Here is a 25,992-nt window from a genome sequence, read left to right as displayed (position 1 = left end):
CTTTTTGTAAACAAAAACAGATAAAGTATGTCCCTCCCTTTCCCCTTTAAAGCATTCCTCCTTCTCTTCCCTGCCTGTTTTTTTTTCTCCACAGCTTATTGGTGCGCAAAATCATATATAAACCAATGTGATATACAACAATATATTCCAATAATGAAATAAAGGAAGAGTGTATGAAATCAAAGTCAATAAAAAGTCCATATATATATAATGCCATAATACCATAATACCATATATATGTGACAAAACAAGATGAATATATTTTCAAAGGTGCAGGAATCAAACAGGTGCTATTCCAAATAATAGGTGCAGACTCCTCCCACCACCTTGTGGATTTCCAGTGCACAAAGCAAGGTCCATAAAGACATGGATGAACGAGTTTGGGGTGGAGGAACTTGACTGGCCTGCATAGAGTCCTTAGCTTAACCTCATAGAACACCTTTGGGATAAACTACAGCGGAGACTGCGAGCAAGGCTCTCTCTCCAACATCAGTGCCTGACCTCACAAATGCGCTTCTGGAAGAATGGTCAAACATTCCCATAGACACACTGCTAAACCTTGTGGACAGCCTTCCCAAAAGAGTTGAAGCTGTTTTAGCTGCAAAGGGTTGGCCAACTGAATATTGAACCCTACAGACTAATGCCTCGTACACACGCATCGATATTTGGCCATTACTTTTCGGCCAACGTCCGATCGGCCGATTTTTGGCTTGTTGGTATGATGCTTTCGACAACCGACTCCGACTTTTCGGCCGAATAAAATCTGGTGTGCAGGCTATAAAATTTTCGTTGGCCTTCACCACAACGGCCGATTTTTCGTCAGTCAGTACAGATTTCGGCAGACAAAAATCTGATGAGCAAGACTGGGCATGCTCAGAGAAGAAAAAACACACGGAAAGTAAACCAGCACATGACATCACTTCTGAAGTTGGTTTTTGTTGGCCGAGAAAATTTGTGTGCAGTCTAGAGCACATTTCAACCAACAAAACAACACTGGACAAAAGTCGGCCGATAATCGTTGCATGTGTACGAGGCATAAGACTGGGATGCCATTAAAATTCATGTGTGTGTAAAAGCAGGAGGGGATAGGGAACAAGCAGCACACTGATCTTCCTAGTGAATGGTTATACAGGAGGGGCATGTCAGTACAAGTCTTGGCCATTGCAGGACAGGCAGGCTCTGCTCCCAGCACAGCCAGAAAAGTGACCACACTTGAATGGATGTGCTCTCATGCCTAATGTTGTCAGTTTAAAACAGGAAAGCAGAGGGACTGGTAGGATCACCAGGAATTCCACCCAAATGAAGCAATACATAGAGAACAGGATATTTAAAACATAAAGACATCTGTATTTTTAGGCCCCTTACATATGGGGCTGTCCTGCTGCAGTGCGTCACTCCTTGCATTTTAGGGCAATGGTATTGCACAGAGCAGCCACTATCCTCCTCTTCTCAGGTCCCCCTCCGGTGCAGATGGCTACTCTCCCCTGCCAAGTGCCTCTATAGCAAACCGTTTGCTATGGCAGAGCTCCTGAGCCCCGCTCTGTGTGTCTAAAAGACACACAGAGTGGGGTTGGGCCCTGCTCCTTCCTCACTGGCTGGTATTGATAGCAGCGGGAGGCAATGGCTCCTGCTCCTGTCCCTGAGCCATTGATGAGGCATGGAGCTGGGACAGCAGCTGCTCTTGTGCACTTCGCTGGATCGGGCTCAGGTAAGGGGGCTTAGGGGGAGAGCTGCATAGTTAAGGTTTTTTACCTTCATGCACAGAATTCATGAAGGTAAAAATCCTTCAGCCTATACAACCATTTTAAATATTTTAAACTGGGAAAGGAGAAACAGCAGTACACTGATCTTCCCAACTAATGGCTATGCGCTGTGCAGGGGGGGAAAAGTGCATGTCAGCACAAGGCTGATCATTGGAGGAGTAGGCTGAGTTCCCAGCACTGTTAGAAAACTAACCACACTGTGCTCTCATACCTAGTGTGGTCATTAAAAAAAAAAGAAAGTAGGAGCACTGGCAGGAACACCAGGCATTTCACACAAATACTTACCCGAGCCTGATCCAGCGATGTGCTAGAGAGCAGTGGCTCTCTGGGGTTTCTCCCTCTTCATTGGCTTAGAAACAACAGAAGTAGCCATTGGTGTATGTCAATCACAGCCAGTGGGGTGGAAGCGGGGGGCAGAGCCGAGCCATGTTTTGTGTCTTATTGACACACAGAGGTAGCTTGGAAGTGAGCACACATGAGTGCCTCCAGAGCAAGCAACCTGCTTTGGGGGTACTCAGCAGGAGGGAGGAGCCGACGGGGGGACTCGAGGAGAGGAGGATTAGGGGACGGTTTTGCACACAGCAGGAAAGTATAAAATGTTAGAACTGTATTTTTTATTATTTTTACAACCTGAACTTTTAGTATCACCTTCACATTTATATATAACATTGTATAAATAAAAAAGACTATACGCCATGTTTAACATCTTGCGTGTATACTGCAAAAAAAGAAAAACGATAAGTGCACATCAAACTCATACGCAATAAGATAATCCCAAATGTGCAATCATTCATTGAACACGATGCCACTAGTCACTGACATATTATTGCTGAAAAACCATTTCATGACACAAGAAGCCAGCTGCAGCCAGAACCCAGGCACCGCTCCCTGCAAATACTAATATATCAGTAAACTCAGCAGGTGATTACGGTGCTCAGTAATAATCACTGCATTGCCGCTTATGAGTAATGACTGAGGAACAAAAGAGCTTCAAACTGCATTTCACCCATTTCCCATTATCTGCTGACCCTTCTATTTCATCAAATTCAAATGTCTGCCATGAGTAATATGTACACATAAGACCTTTTATGTACGGAACTGAATGGTTTCAGGAATTGCCTTAAAAAGACACTTCCACCGTGCCCATGCAAGGAAAAGTGAGAGTACTTCTGTAAATGGGCCCCGGATGCCCTTTACTCTGCTTTCCTTGGCACTTCTTTCTGCATCGCAGATGGCGCGTCTCTAAGCACTGTCACTGTCTTGGTCATGTGGTCTGCTGATTGTCTGCCAGGCCTTAACCACTTAAGCCCCGGAAGATTTTACCCCCTTCCTGACCAGGGGGTATTTTGCGATTCGGCACTGCGTGACTTTAACGGACAATTGCGCAGTCGTGCGACGCTGTACCTAAACGAATTTGACGTCCTTTTTTTTCCCACAAACAGAGCTTTCTTTTGGTGGTATTTGATCACCTGTGCGATTTTTTGATCACACGCTATAAACAAAAAAAGAGCGTAAATTTTGCAAAAAATAACAATATTTTTCACATTTTTTTATATGAAATTCCCCCCAAAAAAAAGGTCAAAATCAAAATTTTTTAACATTTTCGGCCAATTTGTTTTATGCTACATATGTTTGGTAAAAAAAAAAATCGCAAAAAGCGTATTTTAAATGGTTTGCGCAAAAGTTATTGCGTTTACTAACTAAGGGAAAGATTTTTGTCATTTTTGTTGTTTTTTTTTTAACGCGTAATGGCGGCGATCTGCTTTTTTTTTTGCGGGACTGCGACATTGCGGCGGACAGATCGGACCCTTGACTGACATTTTTGACACTTTTGGGGTTACCAGTGATATTACTACAGTAATCAGTTATACATATGCACTGTTACTGTAAAATGACACTGGCAGTGAAGGGGTTAACTTTTTTTTTTGAGAGGGAGGGGTTGTGTGTGTCCCTAGGGGCGTGTTTCTTACTGTGATTGGCTGTGGCTTGAGGTGTAGGAACAGTGATCAACGGTCCTACATAGTAGAACCGTATGATCACTATTCTTACACAGGGGAGAATGACAGGCGGCTTGTTTACATCAGCCGCCTGCCTTTCTCCGGCTCGCGAGTGCCTGGCGGACATCGGGTCCACCGGGCACACGCGCGCGGGGGGGGGTCCGTGACCGAGCAGGAGCGGGAGCGCGCCTCCGGTGGCGCGCGCTTGCTCCCCAGAGCCTCACAGGCTAGTGACGTCACTTTGCCTGTGAGGGGCTGACCGCCGCAGTATATGTACTTGCGGCGATCAGCAAGTGGTTAACTTACCTGGGCCCCCTCTCGATCCATCGATATCCACAAGAGCCTTGCCTCTCCTGGGACTCGCACTCCTGATAGGCTTTTGGCAGCAAAATCAACAGCCATTGAGCCAATCAGGAGACAGAGGGGGTGGGGCCGAACCATGTGTGAATGGACACATACAGCTGCGGGTCGGGAGCGCACCTGCTTGGGTGGTCCCAGGGCAAGCTGCTTGCTTTGGGGGCATCCGACAAGAGGGAGGAGCCAGGACAACCGGTGGAGGTCCCGAGAAGAGGAGGATCTGGGCTGCTCTGTTCAAAACCACTGTACAGAGCAGGCAAGTATGACATGTTTGTTATTAAACAATGGAGGTGAATATCGCGCAGCATACGGAAGCCGGTCCGACAGAAGCTGGCCATTCAACAGGCTTCTGTCGAAGGGGCATGACCGAAAAAGATCTATTGATCCTCATCCAATAAATGAGAGCGCTGACCAGTGTGTTCTGGCGGGGGGCATCCCCCTGTCAGAACACAAAAACTCAGCGGGGAGTTGCTGTACTAACATCGGATTGTTAGTACAGTGGCTCCTCCTTAGCTCTTCAGTTTTTTTTTCTGTTCAACCAGCTGGGTTAAACTAAAAAAAAAAATAGTGTGTACCAGGCTTTAGCGCTGTCACAGGAGAGCAGGTCACATGGTTCCCTATACCTGGAAGTGTCAGGTGTTGTCATGGGTCGTGACAGAGGAAGACGCAGCACAGGTTAGATGAGTGTAAAGCTTGCTATGCACTGATATTTTTTTTTTTTCATTCAACCCAGTGGGCTGAAAAAAAAACAAAAAAACTGAAGAGCTCAGGAGGAGCCACTGTACTAACCTCAACCCCACCCCTCCCCCGGAACACACCGGTCAGCACTCTCAGCCATTGGCTGTTTGGATGCCAATCGGCAGACCTTTTTCGGTCGTGCCCCTTCGATAAAAGCTTGCCAAACGGTCAGCTTCTGTTAGACCAGCTGCGATACACACGGCTGAATTTTGGCCTGGGTTTTCTTGAACCGGCTGATGCCACCCGATATTCGGCACGTGAGTATGGCCGTAAGGGATCTGAGGGCCCTTCATGGGCAAGATGACCGAGTCACTTTAACCTGACTGTGATCATACATCACAGAAATTTCCTTTTTTGAGAGTACACAGGGAAGTCCGGATATTTTATTCTTTTGTACCTTTTTTTGGCAAACTTGTTTTTCCTGTATAAAAGATAACTGTATACTTGTATGGTTATGCTTTAACTGCCCCCTTCCACCAGCACCCCCAAAATCTTAGGCTACATGCACACAGATACAAGTAAAATATGCCTAGCTAGAAAAAAATAAAGCGTGTTTTCCTGAAAGTGGGTAGCCACAGGGGGGCTCATCCTTAGGAGGTAATGGCTATACGCCTATGTGCTTGTGCAAACATTGATGCTTCTGTGCATTGGTATTTACCCACACATGTACGTATATTAAAGTGTCACCTTGGGGAAATTACACTGTACGTGCACGCGCAGGTTGAGCAAGTAAAAACCGATGTGGAGAAGCATCGCCATTTACACAAGTACAAGGGAGTATAGTAGTAGAGACTTTTTAGACTTAATTGGCCATCTCCAGCCAAATACAGTTGTATTCAAAATTATTCAACCCCCCCAATGCTGTAAAGGGTTTTAGGGAATTTAGTGTACATTTGTAATTGTATTCAGAATGAAATCCTACAAGGACTTCTTAAAGAACCATATGCAACTAAAATGACATCAATTGGTTTTGTAATACAGTAGTAAATGTTTCTTTTATGAATTCTTCATTGACACAATTATTCAACCCCTTAAAGACTACCACTCTGAAGAACAGAGGTTCATTGAAGTGTTTTCAATCAGGTATTGGAAACACCTGTGGATGTCAGGGAGCAGCAATAAAGCCTAATAAGCACCAATTGGGCAGCTTTAACCACTTTACCACCGGAGGATTTTGCTGTCTTACGTCCAGGCCACTTTTTGCGATTCAGCGCTGTGCGACTTTAACTGACAATTGCGCGGTCGTGCAACGCCGTAGCCAAACAAACTATACGTCCTTTTTTCCCCACAGACAGAGCTTTCTTTTGGTGGTATTTGATCACCTGTGCGATTTTTACTTTTTGCGCTATAAACAAAAAAATAGCGTTTATTTTGAAAAAATGAAATTTTTTATATGAAATCCCCCCCCCAAAAAAATGTAAAACTAAAAATCTAATTTTTTTAAAATTTTTGGCCAATTTGTTTTCTGCTATGTTTGGTAAAAAAAATCACAATATGCGTATTTTGATTGGTTTACGCAAAAGTTATTGCGTTTACTAACTAAGGGAAAGATTTCTGTCATTTTTGGTGTTATTTTTTTTAACGAGTAATGGCGGCGATCTGCGATTTTTTTTCCGGGACTGCGACATTGCGGGGGACAGATCGGACCCTTGACTAACATTTTTGGGGGTACCAGTGACATTACTGCAGTAATCAGTGCTATAAATATGCACTGTTACTGTAAAAATGACACTGGCAGGGAAGGAGTTAATTTTATTGGAGAGGGAGGGGTTAATGTATGCCTGGTGCTTACTGACGTGTGGGGGGGGGGGGTAGATGACTGAGTGAGTCAGGGACAAATCGCTATGCTGAACACTCCGATCTGTCACTCCCTGTCACTTAGGAGATCCGCCCGCTCTGTTTACACAGGCGGGCGGATCTCCAAACTAGATTCCCCGACGATCGGGGAAGAGCAGCGGCGATCGCTGCCGCTCCTCCCCTGGCCCGACTCCCGCTGTGAATGAAAACAGCGGGAGCGCCGCCTACAGGGGGAGGAGTCCAGCGACGTAGGTCTACGTCGCTGGACGATAACGAGCCACTGTGCCGCAGTAGAGGCACAGTGAGCGGAGTTAAAGTGGTTAAAATGACTGTGATACTCAGCTCCTTCTAGACATTTACTGGTGTGGTTACAAACATGGTGAAGTCAAGAGAATGGTCCAGGAAGACAAGAGAAGAGGTGATTACTCTTCACAGGAAGGGCAATGGCGATAAGAAGATTGCAAAGATGTTAAAAACATACCAAGAGACACCATAGGAAGCATCATTCGTAAATTCAAGGCAAAGGGCACTGTTGAAACGCTACCTGGTCGTGGCAGAAAGAAGATGCTGACTTTGACTGCTGTGCGCTACCTGAAGCGTAGAATGGAGAAAAGTCCCCGTGTGACTGCTGAGGAACTGAGAAAAGATTTGTCAGATGTGGGAACTGAAGTTTCTGCTCAGACAATACGGCGCACACTGCGTAATGAAGGCCTCCATGCCAGAACTCCCAGGCGCACCCCCTTGCTGTCTCCAAAGAATAAGAAGAGTCGACTGCAGTATGCCAAAAGTCATGTGGACAAACCACAAAAGTTTTGGGATAGTGTTCTGTGGACTGATGAAACAAAATTAGAACTGTTTGGGCCCATGGATCAACGCTATGTTTGGAGGAGGAAGAACAAGGCCTATGAAGAAAAGAACACCTTGCCTACTGTGAAGCATGGAGGGGGGTCAATCATGCTTTGGGGCTGTTTTGCTTCTGCAGGTACAGGGAAGCTTCAGCGTGTGCAAGGTACCATGAATTCTCTTCAGTACCAGGAGATATTGGATGACAATGTGATGCAGTCCGTCACAAACCTGAGGCTTGGGAGACGTTGGACCTTTCAACAGGACAATGATCCAAAGCATACCTCCAAGTCCACTAGAGCATGGTTGCAGATTAAAGGCTGGAACATTTTGGAGTGGCCATCACAGTCACCAGACTTAAATCCGATTGAGAACCTCTGGTGGGACTTAAAGAAAGCAGTTGCAGTGCACAAGCCTAAGAATGTGACTGAATTGGAGGCTTTTGCCCATGACGAATGGGCGAAGATACCCGTAGATCGCTGCAAGACACTTGTGTCAAGCTATGCTTCACGTTTAAAAGCTGTTATAACTGTAAAAGGATGTTGTACTAAGTACTAAGAATGTCACTTGGGGGTTGAATAAAACTGATAATGATGTGAGCACAGAAAAGACATTTGTGGTTATTTCATTATAAATGTTATGTTATATTTGTCTGACCTACACGTGCCTCTGTGATTTAATTGTAAGCAGGATGACTGAATGATCAAAATCAATGTCAAACTGGCCAAAACAATCAATTTCAGTGGGGGTTGAATAATTTTGAATAGAACTGTATATTAGATACAAACAAATGTAGAACCACCCTACACTGATCAGCCATAACATTCTGACAACCCACCATAATCTGTTGAGGTAGGACTCCACTAGACCTCTGAAGGTGTGCTGTGGTATCTGGCACCAAGCCGTCAGTAGCAAATCCTTTAACCTCCCTGGCGGTATGATTCTGTCAGGAATTCTGTACCAAAAGCGGTACAATTGTTTTCATGGAAATTTGGCGTTATGTATTATAGGCCTACAATTCTTAGTAATTACTGACTTAAACCTGACCAAAACAAGACTCTAGTAGACATCCCAGATGTGATAAATTTGAAACACAAACGCGTGAATTATAATCGAATCAATAATATTATTTTATTATTTAATATATAATATATATAATAAAATTATATTATTGATTAGATTATAATTCATGCATTATATATTATATATAGATATATGTGTGTGTGTATTCAAAGAGCACATGATATAACAAGTAAATACATTATAACAGGTAGGACATGGAATAAATTATTATGTTATAATGTATTTACTTGTTATATCATGTGCTCTTTGAATGGATATACTCATTCTGTCTTTTGCACTTTTAATGTCATTTTTTGATGTAATAAAATAACTTTTGATTTTTATTGCTTTGTCTTTATAATCTGTTGAAAACACCATTAAAATCCCACCTAGCCCCCCTCCCTCTGTTTCTCTGACTTCCCACGTCGCGGTTGCGATGGCCTACTCAGTATAGGGTGGATTGGCGTCTTCCACCACTGGAGTTGGGCAATTCTTCGCGTCTGCCTCATGGAAACTCTTTGAAATTATTTACATGTTCAATTGGGATGAAGGTGTCTTTTTATATATGGACATACATGGCCATTTAGCAGTTTTTTTTTTCTATTCAAGGAAAACATGTTAATTTACTGCCTGAAATATCCCACTCACATTCAGACAACATAGTAACGAGATAATCAATATTATTCACCTTACCTGTCAGTTGTCATAATGTTATAGCTGATCGGTGTATATTCATTAACAGATCCCAAAAGCAGGAGTAATCTTCCAACATTAAATTTTACCTATAGGTAAGGCTATGATAAGGTTTACCTATAGGTTGTGTAAATATCTCCCAAACGTGCACCGTTTAGGAGATACTTACATTACATGCAGCCAGTGACATCACTGGTGCATGCACGGGTATGCATGGGTGGCCGTTCCTTCAGAGCCCTGTGCCGTTAACAGTGGCTCCCACGTGTATGCGCGGGAATAACGTCATTGCGGCTCCAGCCAGTCACAGAGCCGAAGTCCACGAACCTGGAAGCAAGATGGGTGTAGATGTTAGCGGCCTCCAGTAATGTAATGCTTTGTTTTCAGGTAAGTTTCACATAATGTGCTAGTATGCGATGCATACAAGCAAATTATGGCTTTACCTTGCAGGTAAGAAAAAAAAAAATTAACGTCCAGCGGTTTGCAACTGTTTTAAGTGTATTTTTTTTATAACAAGCAGTATAGGTGCCTGAATTTGACCTGGTATCATCCTTCTGCAGTCCTCAGACTAGAGGATAAGAAAAAGGGTCTAATTCAGGGCTTCCCACACTTTTTTTGGGCCGTGGCCCACTTCTGAATACAGTTGTTTTTCGGGACACACTTGCTTGTAATTGAATATTGTCGCTTTTTGTGTTTATAGCACAAAAAATAAAAAAATCATACAGGTGATCAAAGACCAGCAAAAGAAAGCTCTATTTGTGGGAAAATAAGGACATCAATTTTATTTAAGTACAGTGTCGCACGACCGAGCAATTGTTAGTTACAATAACAGAGTGCTGAATCGCAAAAAATGGCCTAGTCATTAAGGGGGCAAATCCTTGCGGTCCAGAAGTGGTTAAACCTGCAAGAGGACCGATGTTTTTATTTGTAAATTACTTTACTACTGCTTCAGGCCTGGTTCACATGTATGCAGGTTTGCACAGGCATAGCAGCCCATTGATTAGAATGTGCTGCTATGCCTGCATTTTCCGCTGAAAAAAGGTGCATGCAGGATTTAAAAAAATGCAGAGGCCGTGAAATCCATCCTGCTTTTGCACCATGCGACTTACCTGCAGTTCCTGCACTGGCAAGCTTTCTGCGTTTTTATATACGTGGGCCCAGCATTTAAAAACACAGTTTGCGTGTGCAGGAACTGCAGGTAAGTCGCATGGTGCAAAAGCAGGATGGATTTCACGGCCCCTGCATTTTTTTAAATCCTGCATGCACCTTTTTTCAGCGGAAAATGCAGGCATAGCAGCACATTCTAATCAATGGGCTGCTATGCCTGTGCAAATGTGGGCCGTCAATCCGTATACATGTGAACCAGGCCTTAAATAAGCCATTAAGCAGTGTCTGTCCTACCTGGTGACTGGTCCTGGCCAGCTCAGCTCCGATCCGATGGCCTGGTCACCAAGGGGGCAAATCCTTGCGGTCCAGAAGTGGTTAAACCTGCAGGGGGACCGGTGTTTTTATTTGTAAATTACTTTACTACTGCTTTAGGCCTGGTTCACATGTATGCGGGTTGGCTGCCCACATTTGCACAGGCATAGCACCCCAATGATTTGAATGGGCTGCTATGCCCTCGTTTTACGCATGCAAAAACACTGCTTGATGGCTTATTTATGCGGGTTGGTGACGCACATTTGCACAGGCTTAGCAGCCCATTGATTCGAATGGGCTGCTATGCCCTCATTTTCCACAAAAAAAAGGTGCATGCAGAATTTTAAAAAAGGCAGTTACCTTGAAATCCATCCTGCTTTTGCGCCATGCGAATTACCTGCAGTTCCTGCACTGGCAAGCTTTCTGCATTTTTATATACGTGGGCTCAGCATTTTAAGAAAACAGTTTGTGTGTGCAGGAACTGCAGGTAAGTCGCAGGGTGCAAAAGCAGGATGGATTTCACGGCCCCTGCATTTTTTTTAAATTCTGCATGCATTTTTTTCAGCGGAAAACGCAGGCATAGCAGCACATTCGAATCAATGGGCTGCTATGCCTGTGCAAATGTGGGTTGCCAACCCGCATACATAAGCCATCAAGCGGTGTCTGGCCTACCTGGTGACTGATCCTGGCGCTCAGCTCTGATCCGATGGCCTGCACTCTGATAACGGCTCTGAACACTACCCCGAGGCGCCGCCTCCCGTACAGAACAGCGCGCACGGCAAGGGACGGGGACGGAGTGTCAGTGGAGCTAAAGGCCCTGCCTGATCCTTCCATGTAACCAGAGTTGTATAAAGTACTCGAAACCCATACTTGAGTAAAAGTACAAGTGCTCGATCAAAAAGTGACTTGAGTAGAAGTGGAAGTGCTCGATCAAAAAGTGACTTGAGTAGAAGTACTAAAGTATTCAACATTTTTTGTACTTAAGTATTACAAGTAGTTTTTTAAAAAAATTTGCTACTCAAATACTGAAAGTAAAAGTACAAGTACTGTGTTATGTAGTTATTAAAGAAAGAAGTCAAAAGTTTATTAAAGTTAAAGTTATTAAAGAAAGAAGTCAAAAGTACACATGACATTATACACATTTTTTTTGAGCTTCATGAAAGCTGCCATCTACTGTTCTGGCAGTGGTCATTTTTATAATTGTAACGAGTAACTATGCAGCACAAAAAAAATATCGAAGTAGAAGTATTGAAATCATCGAAAAAATGTAGTGAAGTAAAAGTGGAAGTAGGAGAAAAAAATTCTACTCTAGGAAAGTAGAGATACCGCCTTTTGGTACTTAAGTACAGTAGTGAAGTAGTTCTACTTAGATACTATTCATCTCTGCATGTAACACAGTGCGCTGCCGATGCCTGGGCAGCCCTAACCCCGCTCTCAGTAAAACCCGCTGGCGACCACTCAAACTTAGCTTGCGACCAACAGTTTGGGAACTCCTTTTCTAATTCATTTCTGCTGCAGTGCAAGAAGCAGAGGGACAGAGAGATGATCCCGTCTGTCTGCTGCTTCTCTTTGCACTGTCCATTCATTGGGTGGAGGCAGGTGTCATTGCTGCAGCAGAGAAAAATCAGATCCCCTGCCCTGCCAGACACGGCTATGCTGCATGGCAGAACTGTGTAAATCTCAGCACAGGGTGGACAGAAATAACAAGTAATACAGCTCACCTGTATGTGTATTTAGCTGTTTGCCGGGAGCCCAGCTATGAAGAAAGCAGAATCAGCAGCTCTTATCTACATTCCTACACAAATAAATAGCATGTACTATAAAACCAACACATAACAACAAATCACACCTAGACAACCGATCCTTCCCCAGAGTAAAAATACAGACATGATGGGCTCACCGAATGGGTTTCTTCTTGCGGAGTTTTTGAAGGCTTTAAGTTTATACGACATTGTCCAATATCTCTTCTATGCTCAGAAAGCACAGACGCATCTTCTATTCAGATGTCTGAGGCAAGCTTTTAGCATCTACCGCGAACAATCAGCTTTTTGTCCATCAGCCCTTTTAGATGAGAAAAGCTTTATTATTCCCTAAGCCATGACTCTGAATCCATGCCATGGCGTGACGTGCCCCGTGACGTGCCTCCCACATGCCATATTGACAGGCCCAAGAAGGAAGAGACTCTTGAATTTTTTATTAATACATCTCTGTAGAAACAAATCGACGCTCCTTATTTTGGATTAAACAAACATTTATCTTTCTATCTTTCTAGCCCTAAGCTTTTGTCAAAGGCAAGGCAACCAGTTTAATTTAAGCATTTGATAACAGGTATAATGAACAATAAACCACAGCTTCAACTCAACAAAGGGCAATAAAAAAGCTGCAGTAAGGCAAGGTTTAGACGTGCGACGCCATTGCCGTGTCTCCGAAAAGTGATCCAGGTTTGGATCTCTATTCAGGGGCAGTTTGACAGGCAGCGAAGAGGCGACATGCCTGTTTTAACACCATAAATGCCACACCACTGGGCCAAAACCACATGAAACGTGGTTGTGGCACGACCCCATTCACTTGAATAGGTTGTGCTCAGCAGCAATACTGGCTGCCAAATGCAATAGAAAGGATCATTTTTGCCATGGCCATGAAGCAAAACATCGTGCTCAGGGCATGTAAGCACCCCTATCTGCTGCCATTGCACCTTAGGGAGGAGGAACATTAAAAATGTGGCATTCTTTTACCGCCACCTAGTCGCAAATGTAAACAAGCCCTTAAAGCGTAACTCCACTTTTGTTGAGAAAAAAACATTCCCCTCTGGGTGATCTCTGTACATTACAAAGATTTTAACAAACTTTGTTGCAGGTTCCTACCATTTGTTATTCTGAAGAAATCATTGTTTGTTCCTCTGTGTCTCTGTGCTGAGTGGGTCTAATGGTAGTGGTTTCATATTTATCTATCAGCTGTGGCAGCTGCGGGGCTCTAATGAGGAAAGCTGCTGGGTCTGCATCCCTTTTAGATATGTTCCTATTGGGAGTATCTCACCAAAAATGACATTTTTGTTGTAGGGGATGCCAGAAATCTGACTTGTATATTAGGCTGGCCATACATTAAACAATTTTCTTACAATTTCCAGTACAATTTTCATTAAATTTACCTTCAACTATGTAGTACAAAGACCTGCCTAATGGAAAACAGTTGAAAGTGTTGTTTAGTTTTGACCTCATATTATATGGTTTTTGGTAAATCTAACAGAAAATTGTACAAGAAATTTGAACATGTATGGCAAGCCTTTAGGCAGACTTCTGGGAAAATCAGCGAGCCAATCACACAAGCAGGAAATTATATTTCTGGGGTGTATACATTCAGTATACATTCTGTGTACAGAACAGCTCCAGGTAGCCATATTGCATTGCATTTTCAGAAAATTACAACCGCTGCAGATTAAAAAGGAAAGGTCATTTTTAATAACATTCAATTACAATATGATTTGTGTCGCAATTGTATACGCTATATTGTTTTTTCTTTATTTGCAGATTTTTTCCCCACGAAAGTGGAGTTACCCTTCAATGTTGCACACTAATAGCTTAATGCATATATTGGGTCACCCAAACATTCAGGAGTATGACTATTTCTTGTCTGATCACCTATTTATCTATGTTAACCACATCAGCCCCGCAAGCTTTTACCCCCTTAATGACTAGGCCATTTTTTGTGATTCTGCACTGCGCTACTTTAACGAAAAATTGCGCGGTCGTGTGACGCTGTACCCAAATACAATTGATGTCCGTTTTTTCCCACAAATAGAGCTTTCTTTTGGTGGTATTTGATCGCCTCTGCGGTTTTTAGATTTTGCATTATAAACAAAAAAAACGGACAATTTTGAAAAAAAACGCAACATTTTTTACTTTCTGCTATAAAACATTCCCAATAAAAATTTTTAAAAAAATGTAATTTTTTTTATCAGTTTAGGCCAAGTTGTATTCTGCTACAAATAAAAATCCCAAAAAGCGTATTTTAATTGGCTTGCTCAAAAGTTATAGCGTTTACAAACTACGGGATATATTTTTAGACTTTTTTATTTATTTATTTTTTATTAGTAATGGCGGCTATCAGCGGTTTTTAGCAGGACTGCGGCATTGCGGCGGGCAGATCGGACCCCCGACATTTTTTACACTTTTTGGGGACCAGTGACATTAATACAGTAATCAGTGCTAAATAATATGCATTGTTACTGTATAAATGACACTGGCAGGGAAGGGGTTAATACTGGGGGTGATCAAAGGGGTTAAATGTATGCCTAAAGTGCTTGCTAACTGTGTGGGGGGAGGATGGTTCTGTGACAGGCACAGAGAGGTCGCGGTTTCAGCTTAGCTGAAACTGATGATCTCTCCCTGCCTGTCTGACAGAAGATCTGTCTACTTTGTTTAGATAAGCAGGCGAGTCTTCGTCAGTTTCCCTGACGATCGCAGGAGGGCAGCGGCAATCACCGCCGGTCCCGCCTAAACCTCGTGCACGAAATCACGTAGTTCTACGTGATTTTGCGCAGCCAAGCCGCCCTGCCGCAGTAATACTACGGTGGGCGGTAGGCAAGAGGTTAAAGAGACCCCGTCACTAAGGGCTCATTTACACAGCCGGTCAGGGGGAAGCAAAAATAGGAGGTGGAGCCACCCACCTAAAGAAGGGAATGCAGCTGCTCAGAGCTGTACACACATCGCAGCGTGGTACCGCTGCCAAATGCAACCCATTTAAATTGTTGCACCCACGCCGTAATTACGTGCAAAGCAGTTGCGGCGTGGTGGTCGAGCGGCTCGAGCCTTTATATGGTTATAAAGACTGTAAAGAGGTGACATATCGATCACCACACATTGCTTTTCAGAAGGGTGGCAAGGGCTGCCACAGGTGAGAATGAGACTTAAATGAATACTAAAGTCTCCTTTTGTTTTTTGCTTAAAAATAAGAGCAGTCCGGATCCTCCTCTTCTCGGGTCCCTCTTTGGCACTCCTAGTCCCTCCCTCCTGCCGAGTGCCCCCCCACAGCAAGCAGCAGTGCCCCCCCACCTGAGCCGAGCCGCAGCTCCCTGAGTCTATTAAGACATGGAGCTGTGGCCAGGCTCCGCCCCTCTCTCTCTCCTCATTGGCTCACTGACTTTGATTCACAGCAGTAGGAGCCAACGGTGCTCCACTGCTGTCTGAGCCAATGAGGAGGGAAAATCCCAGGCAGTCGAGTCTCTCCTGCAACATCGCTAGATTGAGATGGGGTCAGGTAGGTATTAGGGGGGCTGCTGCACACAGAAGATGTTTTATCTTAAAGTATAACTAAAGGCAAAACTTTTTTTTTTCGTTTTGGATAGAGTGGAGAGGGATTATTATGCTTGTCAGTTTTTATAGCTAAGAATAGCGCACACATGCAAAAGAAATTACCAAATTTGAAGACAATCCATAAATAAAAATGGGGATTTGGTCCCACCATATGGCCATATCGTGCTCAAGCCCACCACTACGTCAAAGTACCCCATTATCAGTGGGTCCTACACTATCTATGAAAAAGAGATGAATCCAGCCTTTCTAACCCTTGGAGACAACACTCCTTGCTGGGAAAGACGTGCAAATGCACTACAGGGGACTCCTCCTATATCCACTTGATAGTGGACACTGATGGAGTACAGGTGTGTGTGGGGGGTGGGGTGGGTTGCTCAACCTCGATAGTCTGGTCAGACCGAATACATAATAAACAAGCAAAAAATTTTGGGGGACCATACCCATGTATTTCTAAAGCTGCTGCAGCTATGAACCAAAAGACATATATATTAAAAAAGAATAGCGCACACATGCAAAAGAAATTACCAAATTTGAAGACAATCCATAAATAAAAATGGGGATTTGGTCCCACCATATGGCCATATAGTGCTCAAGCCCTTTTGGTTCATAGCTGCACCAGCTTTAGAAATACATGGGTATGCTCCCCCAAAATTTTTTGCTTGTTTATTATGTATTCGGTCTGACCAGACTACCGAGGTTGAGCAACCCACCCCACCCCCCACACACACACACCTGTACTCCATCAGTGTCCACTATCAAGTGGATATAGGAGGAGTCCCCTTTAGTGCATTTGCACATCTTTCCCAGCAATGGATAGTGTAGGACTCACTGATAATGGGGTACTTTGACGTAGTGGTGGGCTTGAGCACTATATGGCCATATGTTGGGACCAAATCCCCATTTTTATTTATGGATTGTCTTCAAATTTGGTAATTTCTTTTGCATGTGTGCGCTATTCTTTTTTAATATACATGTCTTTTGGTTCACAGCTGCACCAGCTTTAGAAATACATGGGTATGCTCCCCCAAAATTTTTTGCTAGTTTTTATAGCTGTCTGTGCCACCATTAGGGAGATTCACCCTCTCTATATTTGTCCTGTTTACCATTATTATTGAAAGTGCAAGTAAAAGAAAATCCCAAATTATGGGTTGTCCCCAGAAAAGTAATAGAGGAGAAATCTTCCAATGGGGACACTAGTTCTGGCGACCTGGGGGTCCTTAAGGAATTCCCTTCATTTGCAGGGATTTCCTTTTACTTCCTGTTTGGCTATGGGACAGGAAGTGAAGGGAAATCTCCACAATGGGACACAGATGGCGAAAAAAATCTAACAGGGGTTAGCACTTTTGAGGGGCGGGGGGGAAACAGGTACCCGTTCCGAGCGCCGCAAGCTGTCACAGCCAGGTGCCCATAGTGACGATGCTGGTGCTGCCGAGGGAGGACAGAGGATGAAGACGGCTGGGCTGAGTACACCGCCGGACCGTGGGACAGGTGAGTGGCTGTTTTTTAAAAGTCAGCAGCTACACTTTTTTTGTAGCTGCTGACTTTTAATTTTTTGACAGGTGGCTGGAGCTCCTCTTTAAAGACATGGAGATCTACCTGAACAACATGGGAGTCAAAGATGACCGGGCACAGGATTGTACACTGTCTCCTTGTCTCCTCCTTACACCCAATTTAAACCTCTAATTGCCATTCTACTGTGCCACAAAGGCGTGCATTGTATAGCAATCGTGGGCTTAAATCAGGTAATTAGGAGACAACATATCCTCCCCACCTGTCAAACACATTCGGATCGCTTTTCAGAGGAGTAGCAGTGCCTGCACCACTTGTGAATGAGCCTTTAGTTGTATTTCACAGCGGCAATCTTAGAGCTCAATGCTCATTCACACGTAAATTTGGGGGGTGATAATACATTGCGGTTGAGTTTACAGCCTCAAACCTGTAAGGAAACTACAACTATCATACATCAAGTTGATAGTACCTACCTATCTTAATGATGTACTCCCTATATATTACTCCTATACTAATTATAGGTTATCCCAGATTTGTAACGAGTACCAGTACCTATATGTCTAAGGGATTTATTCCTTCCATATACTAACACACACACACAGACAGACACACACACACACAGACAGACACATACACACACAGACACACACACACACACAGACACACACACACAGACTCAGACACACACACAAAGACACACACAGACACACACACAGACTCAGACACACACACACAGACAGACACACACAGACAGACACACAGACACACACACACACACACACACACACAGACAGACACACACACACACACAGACAGACACACACAGACACACACACAGACTCAGACACACACACACACAGACAGACACACACACACACACACACACACACAGACACACACACACACACAAACACACAGACACACACACACACAGACACACACACACACACACAAAATACAATATATTATCAGTATATGACCAAGCAATGTTTACAACATTACACCAATAGACAAATGTCCATTCATTGCTTGTCATCATTAACCCCTTCTGGACCGGAAGATTTTCCCCCTTAATGACCAGGCCATATTTTACAACAGCTGACCGTTCTTCTCTCTCAGCGGGGAATGATTGCGAGTGTCAGGCAGCAATCTGAGCCGCCTGACCCATGCATGGGCTTCCCCGCTGCCGAGTGGGGGGGGGAGGAGCGTGCCGCCAGTGGCGCGCACTCACCCCCTAGCTGCAGGCGCACAACCGACGTAGGTCTACCTTGGTTTGCGCAGGAGGGCCGCACTGCCGCAGTAAAAAGGCGGCAGGCGGTCCACAAGAGGTTAAAGACAAACCTACTTTTATAGAACTGTTTATGGACAAATATGTGTCACCCTTAAATCGGTTGTATACACCGCTTTGCTATTTTTACCTACAGGTAAGCCTATAATAAGGTTTACCTGTAGGTAAAATGAATATCTTCTAAACAGGCACCGTTTAGGAGATATTCACCCTGCATGCAGCCGCTGAAGTTAGTGCCGCATGCGCTCTAAAGGTGCGGCATATTGTGCTGGAACTTCAGAGCTTCTTGCCGGAGCCTTGCTCGCGGGGGTGACGTCATCATGGCTCTGGCCACTTACAGCGCCGCAGCCCGCAAACCCGGGAGAAACGCCAGGGAAACATGTCAGCTCCCCCCCCCCCCCCCCAGCAGTGACCAGGCGCATCTGTTTTTTTTTTTTTATACAACCACTTTAATAACACCTACTAGTAATACACATCTCCTAAAAGTATATATATCTGAAGATTATTGAACAATCTTAGAGCTAATTAATTCTCAAAACACTATCTCTAGTCTGTAAACATATTCTGGGCGTATTGCCAGGCTGTCTACAATTATCTGTATAGTTCTCACATTCACAGTATCATCTTTTCTATAAGATTGTTGCCACACATGAGACTGTCAACACAAAGCAAATGTTAAAGAATCACTCTAAGTTAAGAAACAGTAAAGCACAAAGTAAGTACATAATTAGGGGGGGGGGAAGGGTTCAAGACCCATACACAACCCCTACACCCTTTAGCTGGTGCGGCAGCAGCCAAAGGTGTACACATGCCAAAGCTGTTATGAAACCCGCTGTTGCTTTTGGTGGGTGCTACCGCCTGCCATTCGTGACCCATTCAAGTAAATGGGGCCACTCTGCAAGCGCCCCACAATTGCAGGCTTCTGCGGGGCCCAAGGTGTTAAAGCAGGTGGTGAGAAAGCAACACATAATTCTGCCTGCTTTAACCCCTTGTTTGCTGTACTGCACAAGGTTTCATTCACTTAAATAGCTCATGATTGGCAGGTGCTACACCTACCATCCACGACAGGGCATTTAACTTCTGCTGCGACTGCAACATGCATACACCCCTGGCCATTGCAGCTAAAGGGGTGTAGTTTGGGCGGGGGTGGTAAAAACACATCTTAACTATGGGGTTTTACCTCCGCTAAACTGCAAATGTAAATGAACCCTAACTGTTCTGAGCCACCTATAAGGCTGCTTTCACACTGATGTGCTGTGGATTACCTGCATTGCGGGTGCAGCGCAGTGCATCTGCGACTTTCCTGGCTTTGGCATAGATTTTTTTTATATCCTGCAGGTGTGGTGCACTTTTTGAAAGCTCAACAAAACTCCTGCACTCAGAAAGTGCATCAAACCCTCAGGATATAATAGAAGTCTATGGCTAAGCGCAGAAGACCCGCAGGAAAGCTACAAGCACACCACACTGTGGGTAAACTGCAGCACATCAGTGTGAAAGCAGTGCTATACTATTATACCCAGTGTATTACATCATTGCTGACCTGAAGATCTCTTCTTTCCTGCTGCTGGCACCACTCTGGAGACTTCTAGCTTGGATAAGAGGTGGAGTGCAGTTGGTATCACTCAACATGGGAGGGATAAGAGCAGTGGCGACTGGTGCTGCATGGGCTGGGGGGGGGGGCTTTAGACGGACAGCTCCATACCCCCTCCCCGAACAACACCAGGCCCCACACCATACCCACCCCCCCCCCCCCCCCCCCCGTCTCACTCACCCTGCCTGGACATGTGGAGGGAGGGCAGGCAGCAGCAGCAAACGATGATGGCGGCAGCTTTGGCTTCTTCCCCCTCAGTCTTCTGCGTGCCCTCCCTCCTCCTCCATGGCCAATGGCATGGCTTTTGGCCAATTGGGAAATGGGTCTCAGGACCCGCTTCCTGATTGGCCAGGAGGTGGATCCATGTGACAATAGCGAATATTCATTCGCTATTGTCACACAAAAAGCTCTGTGCCCTGAGCCCACCTTTTTTTAGCCTATTAGAGCCTCTGGCTCTAATCACATGCTTAAAAAAAAAAAAAAGCCCCATTGAACTCCCTGCGTCCGACGCCCTGCATGTAGATTAGGGGGTTGGACGCATGGATACTGCGCCCCAATGCACCAGCCACCACTGGACAGGAGCCATCGACTTATGCGGCTCTTGCTCCCTACTACAGCGCCAACTTTGCAAGTAGTCCTTCTGCATTGCACTCTGTTTGATGCACCAGGATGGCGGGTCAGCAAACACGCATTTGAAAAATTGCTGCGCAAGTACTGTGTGACATAAAAAGTTGCAATGACCATCATCTTATTGTCTAGGGTCTCTGCTAAAAAAACATACATAATATTTAGGGGTTCTGAGTAATTTTCTAGCAAAAAGTAGAGTGTAAGAATTGGAATGGGTGGCAAGTTGTTAAAGAGGAGCTCGAGGGTCCTTCAGGAAAAAAAAATAAAAGTCAGCAGCTACAAATACTGTGGCTTAATCGACTTCCGGTACAGGCGCTGGGATCTCTAGTAAGAGAAGCAGGAAGTGAAGCTTTGCTGCTTCACAGCCAATTTCCTACTGCGCTTGCGCAAGTTATGCTGCGCCTTGTTAATGGTCCCGTAGTCTTCTGGGACCTGTGATGTGTCCCAGAAGTCTGTGGGGGGACAAGGGGGAGCCGAACTTCCGTCTCAGATAGCTGCAGCGATCTGAGCGAGAAGTCAAAACCCAGTACATGCTCCCCCCTCAAAAATTGGCAAATGTGGTAGTGGATGGTGCAAGTGGAGCTTCCTCTTTTGGGTGGCGCTCCGCTTTAATTTGGAATTCCTGTCCTGTGTGTTTGCTTTTCATTAATGACTCACCCATCAGTAATGACTGCACTCATGTTCATCTTTAAGTACCTTTCTGCATGAATACATTCCTGATATGCCACAATATAGATAAATAGCAAGATATTTCATAAATGCTGCATCATTTCCTCAGAGCCCCCTCCCCAACTGATCTCTCAGACTATACGCTGTCACTTTTTAGTGCGTCTCAAGGAGAAAGACTGCAGTAGTGACTGATCTGTGTCAGGCATTTGTGATTACAGGCAGGGCCGGTGCAAAGATTTTTTTCTGCTCAGGCGAGGGTGCATTGTGTCACAAAATCATCCTCCCACCACCCCCCTCCTCTTCACAATGGCAGTGTGTAATGGGGGGATAGTATGCATTCCCTGCTTCCCCTCACTGGCTACGGGCAGCTGGCAGGTGAGGCAAACAAAAACTTCCATGCTGCACCCGGTAGAAGAGAGGGCGCGGTGTTAGAGAATGAATGACAGATATTTTACCAACTTGAGTATCCGAGCACTTTTTTTAAATTTTTGTGTGTACATGTTTTAAAAATGATTATAGGCCTAAAGTGGTTGTAAACCCCACTAATAAAATTTGAATAAGCACATCTATCTGTAGTGTTTACTCTCTCCAAAGCTCTAAGTGTCCTTTCTCTCTGGTGCTCCCTTCCTCTGTCATCTTCTGAGTCACTTCTGACAAGTTCTCCAGCACATGAGAGATAACATGAGCTAAAAATGTGTTTTTCGGGGAGGGTGCTTAGACTGATATAAGTATAGGCCTTGTCTATTTAGAATACAGCTGTGCATGTTCCTTCATTCCTCTGCCTATGTGGAGGGGGGGGGGGGGGGTGTCCCTTTCCTCCAATCTGCTCTCACACAGTGTAAATGAAGTCTCTCCTCCCACCCCTATGTACTGCTGGCAGATAAAGAAAGATTTTATTTTATTTTTTTAAATAAAGCAAAATAAAGATTTTATAAAGGGGAAGACAGCAGATATACAAGTAAAACTTATGTAGGAGCATTTGTTTCATCTCTCTGGTATCATCTAAGGCTGTTCAATTCACTGGGTATATGTAAGGGTTTACAATCACTTTAGGATTCCTTGAAACTCCCAAAATAAAGAAGACACCCTAAAGAATAAAATGTCAGTAGTTAATTTTTTTTATGTTACACAACAACGGTTTATGAAATGCAAACTTTGCAAAACATACACTAAAATGTATTTTCAGGCACAATAATGCAATTTATTACACAATTTTTGGTAAAATATAAAAGGTGAGGATGTGCCGAGTAAATAGATACCTAACATGTCCGACTTTAAAATTGCGCGCACCTGTAAAATGGTGGAAAAATTCAGTACCCTATGTTTTTTATAGGAAATGCTTTGAAAGCCCCTATAGGTCATCAGTTTAAAGTTACGCAAGAGTTCTGGTGCTAAAGTTATTGCTCTCACTCCGACGTGCACAGTGACATGTAGGGTAATCACCATTTTCCATGTAGGCGCCCAATGCATGCATTTTTGTATGTGTGTGTGGGGCTCTAAAACTTTTTTTTATTTTAATCATTTTTTTTTACATAACTTTATTGCTATCACAAAAGCTGCTTTTGGTCCCCTATGCGATAACATTTAGGTAACAGGTTCTCTTTAAGAGACATTCAGGGTCTATTAGACCCTGGATGTCCCCTCTGAACTATACTGCAGCTGATGGAACAACCGCATCCCTGGGCACTGGTTGACAGCTCACGACCAGGAAGTGACATCATTCACGTCACTTCCTGGTCTGTGTACAGGAGAGAAGCTCTGCAGACAGATGTCCGTGCTGGGCTACCACCGCCCTTCCCAGTGACACCCGCCATGAATCTCAGTCCAGGAAGAAGAAGCTGACCTTGGTAGTTGCCGAAACAAAGTCGGTACTGTCCTTGTGATGCCAAAGCAGAAAAAGGCATTGTCAGGGGGGACCTGTGATCTCTGTGAGAAGTAGTAATAGCTAGAAGTGTTGCACTTACACATTACTTGACATGCATGCTAAGGCTCCATGTACACGGGACGTTAGAAAAAACGTCCTGCAAAGCTATTTCTGACGCCGGGAAAAAGCAGCTGTTAAACGTGCTTTCAGTAGCTTTTTCCATTTGCGTTATTGCACGTTTGGCCACGTTGCTTTTAGCAGCGTTTTTCTGCCTCCATTCAAAATCAATGGTTCCCTATGGGAGCCTATTGATTTGAATGGAAGGCGCACCGCAAGTCAGATCAGGATGATCCGACTTGCGGCGCGACCTGCACTGTGAGAATCTTGAGGGGGAACTCCACCCAAAAATGGGAAAAAAATTGCGTGGGGTTCCCCCCCAGGTTCCAAACCAGGCCCTTCGGGTCCGGCATGGAATTTGAGGGTAGCCCCACGCCGAAAAAACGGCGTGGGGTCCCCCCCAAAATCCATACCAGACCCTTATCCGAGCATGCAGCCCGGAAGGCCAGGAAAGGGGAGGGGACGAGCGAGCGGCCCCACCCCCCCTGGACCACACCAGGCCACATGCCCTCAACATGGGGGGGTGTTGGTGCTTTGGGGCAGGGGGAGCTCTGCACCCCCCACCTCAAAGCACCCTGCCCCCATGTTGATGAGGACAAGGGCCTCATCCCCATAACCCTGGCCGGTGGTTGTGGGGGTCTGCGGGCAGGGGGCTGATCGGAATCTGGAAGCCCCCTTTAACAAGGGGGCCCCCCAGATCCCGGACCCCCTCCCTGTGTGAATGGGTATTGGGGTACACTGTACCCCTACCCATTCACCCCATAAAAGATAGTGTATGTAAATAATGACAGGAGACGTTTTGGAAAGTTTATTAAAAATCTTCATCCGGCTCTTCGGGGTCTTCTCCTCTCCGGGGGTCTTCTGCTCTTTTGCTGTCCGCCCTTCTGCTGTCCTCTCTTCTTGTCTTCTCCTCTCCGGGGGTCTTCTGCTGTCTTCTCTCCGTGGGGTCTTCTGCTCTTTTGCTGTCCGCCCTTCTGCTGTCCTCTCCTCTCCGGGGGTCTTCTGCTGTCTTCTCTCCGTGGGGTCTTCTGCTCTTTTGCTGTCCGCCCTTCTGATGTCCTCTCTTCTTGTCTTCTCCTCTCCGGTCTTCTGCTCTTGTGCTGTCGGCTGTCGGCTCTCCTTCTTCCTCCGGTCCTCCTCCGACGACGTCTCCAGCGATTATGCCGGCCTCTGGTCTCTGCAGCTTATTATATAGCCATTAGGGGCGTGTCCGCCAGATGACGTCATCGGGAGACCACGCCCCTTGTGTCACATGTGACGTCACATGTGACACAAGGGGCGTGGTCTCCCGATGACGTCATCTGGCGGACACGCCCCTAATGGCTATATAATAAGCTGCAGAGACCAGAGGCCGGCATAATCGCTGGAGACGTCGTCGGAGGAGGACCGGAGGAAGAAGGAGAGCCGACAGCCGACAGCACAAGAGCAGAAGACCGGAGAGGAGAAGACAAGAAGAGAGGACATCAGAAGGGCGGACAGCAAAAGAGCAGAAGACCCCACGGAGAGAAGACAGCAGAAGACCCCCGGAGAGGAGAGGACAGCAGAAGGGCGGACAGCAAAAGAGCAGAAGACCCCACGGAGAGAAGACAGCAGAAGACCCCCGGAGAGGAGAAGACAAGAAGAGAGGACAGCAGAAGGGCGGACAGCAAAAGAGCAGAAGACCCCCGGAGAGGAGAAGACCCCGAAGAGCCGGATGAAGATTTTTAATAAACTTTCCAAAACGTCTCCTGTCATTATTTACATACACTATCTTTTATGGGGTGAATGGGTAGGGGTACAGTGTACCCCAATACCCATTCACACAGGGAGGGGGTCCGGGATCTGGGGGGCCCCCTTGTTAAAGGGGGCTTCCAGATTCCGATCAGCCCCCTGCCCGCAGACCCCCACAACCACCGGCCAGGGTTGTGGGGATGAGGCCCTTGTCCTCATCAACATGGGGGCAGGGTGCTTTGAGGTGGGGGGTGCAGAGCTCCCCCTGCCCCAAAGCACCAACACCCCCCCATGTTGAGGGCATGTGGCCTGGTGTGGTCCAGGGGGGGTGGGGCCGCTCGCTCGTCCCCTCCCCTTTCCTGGCCTGCCGGGCTGCATGCTCGGATAAGGGTCTGGTATGGATTTTAGGGGGGACCCCACGCCGTTTTTTCGGCGTGGGGCTACCCTCAAATTCCATGCCGGACCCGAAGGGCCTGGTTTGGAACCTGGGGGGGAACCCCACGCAGTTTTTTTCCCATTTTTGGCGTGGAGTTCCCCCTCAAGATTCTCACAGTGCAGGTCGCGCCGCAAGTCGGATCCGACTTGCGGTGCGACTTCCATTCAAATCAATAGGCTCCCATAGGGAACCATTGATTTTGA

General features: G+C 45.5%; 1 protein-coding gene across 2 annotated transcripts in view; it reads right to left on the bottom strand.

Annotated features, from left to right (window-relative positions):
• The window catches only part of PTPDC1 (protein tyrosine phosphatase domain containing 1), a gene marked incomplete at its 5' end in the record, with an annotated part of 164,202 nt that overhangs the window by 74,904 nt on the left and 63,306 nt on the right, over positions 1-25,992 (bottom strand). The window contains one exon of one of the 2 annotated variants that reach the window (XM_082266074.1): positions 12,567-12,702. The exons of the other annotated variant lie outside the window; for it this stretch is intronic. Coding sequence (XP_082122200.1) covers positions 12,567-12,618 — 52 coding nt within the window. Of the gene's footprint in view, positions 1-12,566; positions 12,703-25,992 lie in introns of those variants that run through there. 2 annotated transcript variants of the gene reach the window in all.

This window comes from Pelophylax lessonae (assembly GCF_965119305.1).
Source record: "Pelophylax lessonae genome assembly, chromosome: 8".
NCBI classification, from domain to species: Eukaryota; Metazoa; Chordata; class Amphibia; order Anura; family Ranidae; genus Pelophylax; species Pelophylax lessonae.
This window is presented reverse-complemented; position numbering and strand designations above follow the sequence as displayed.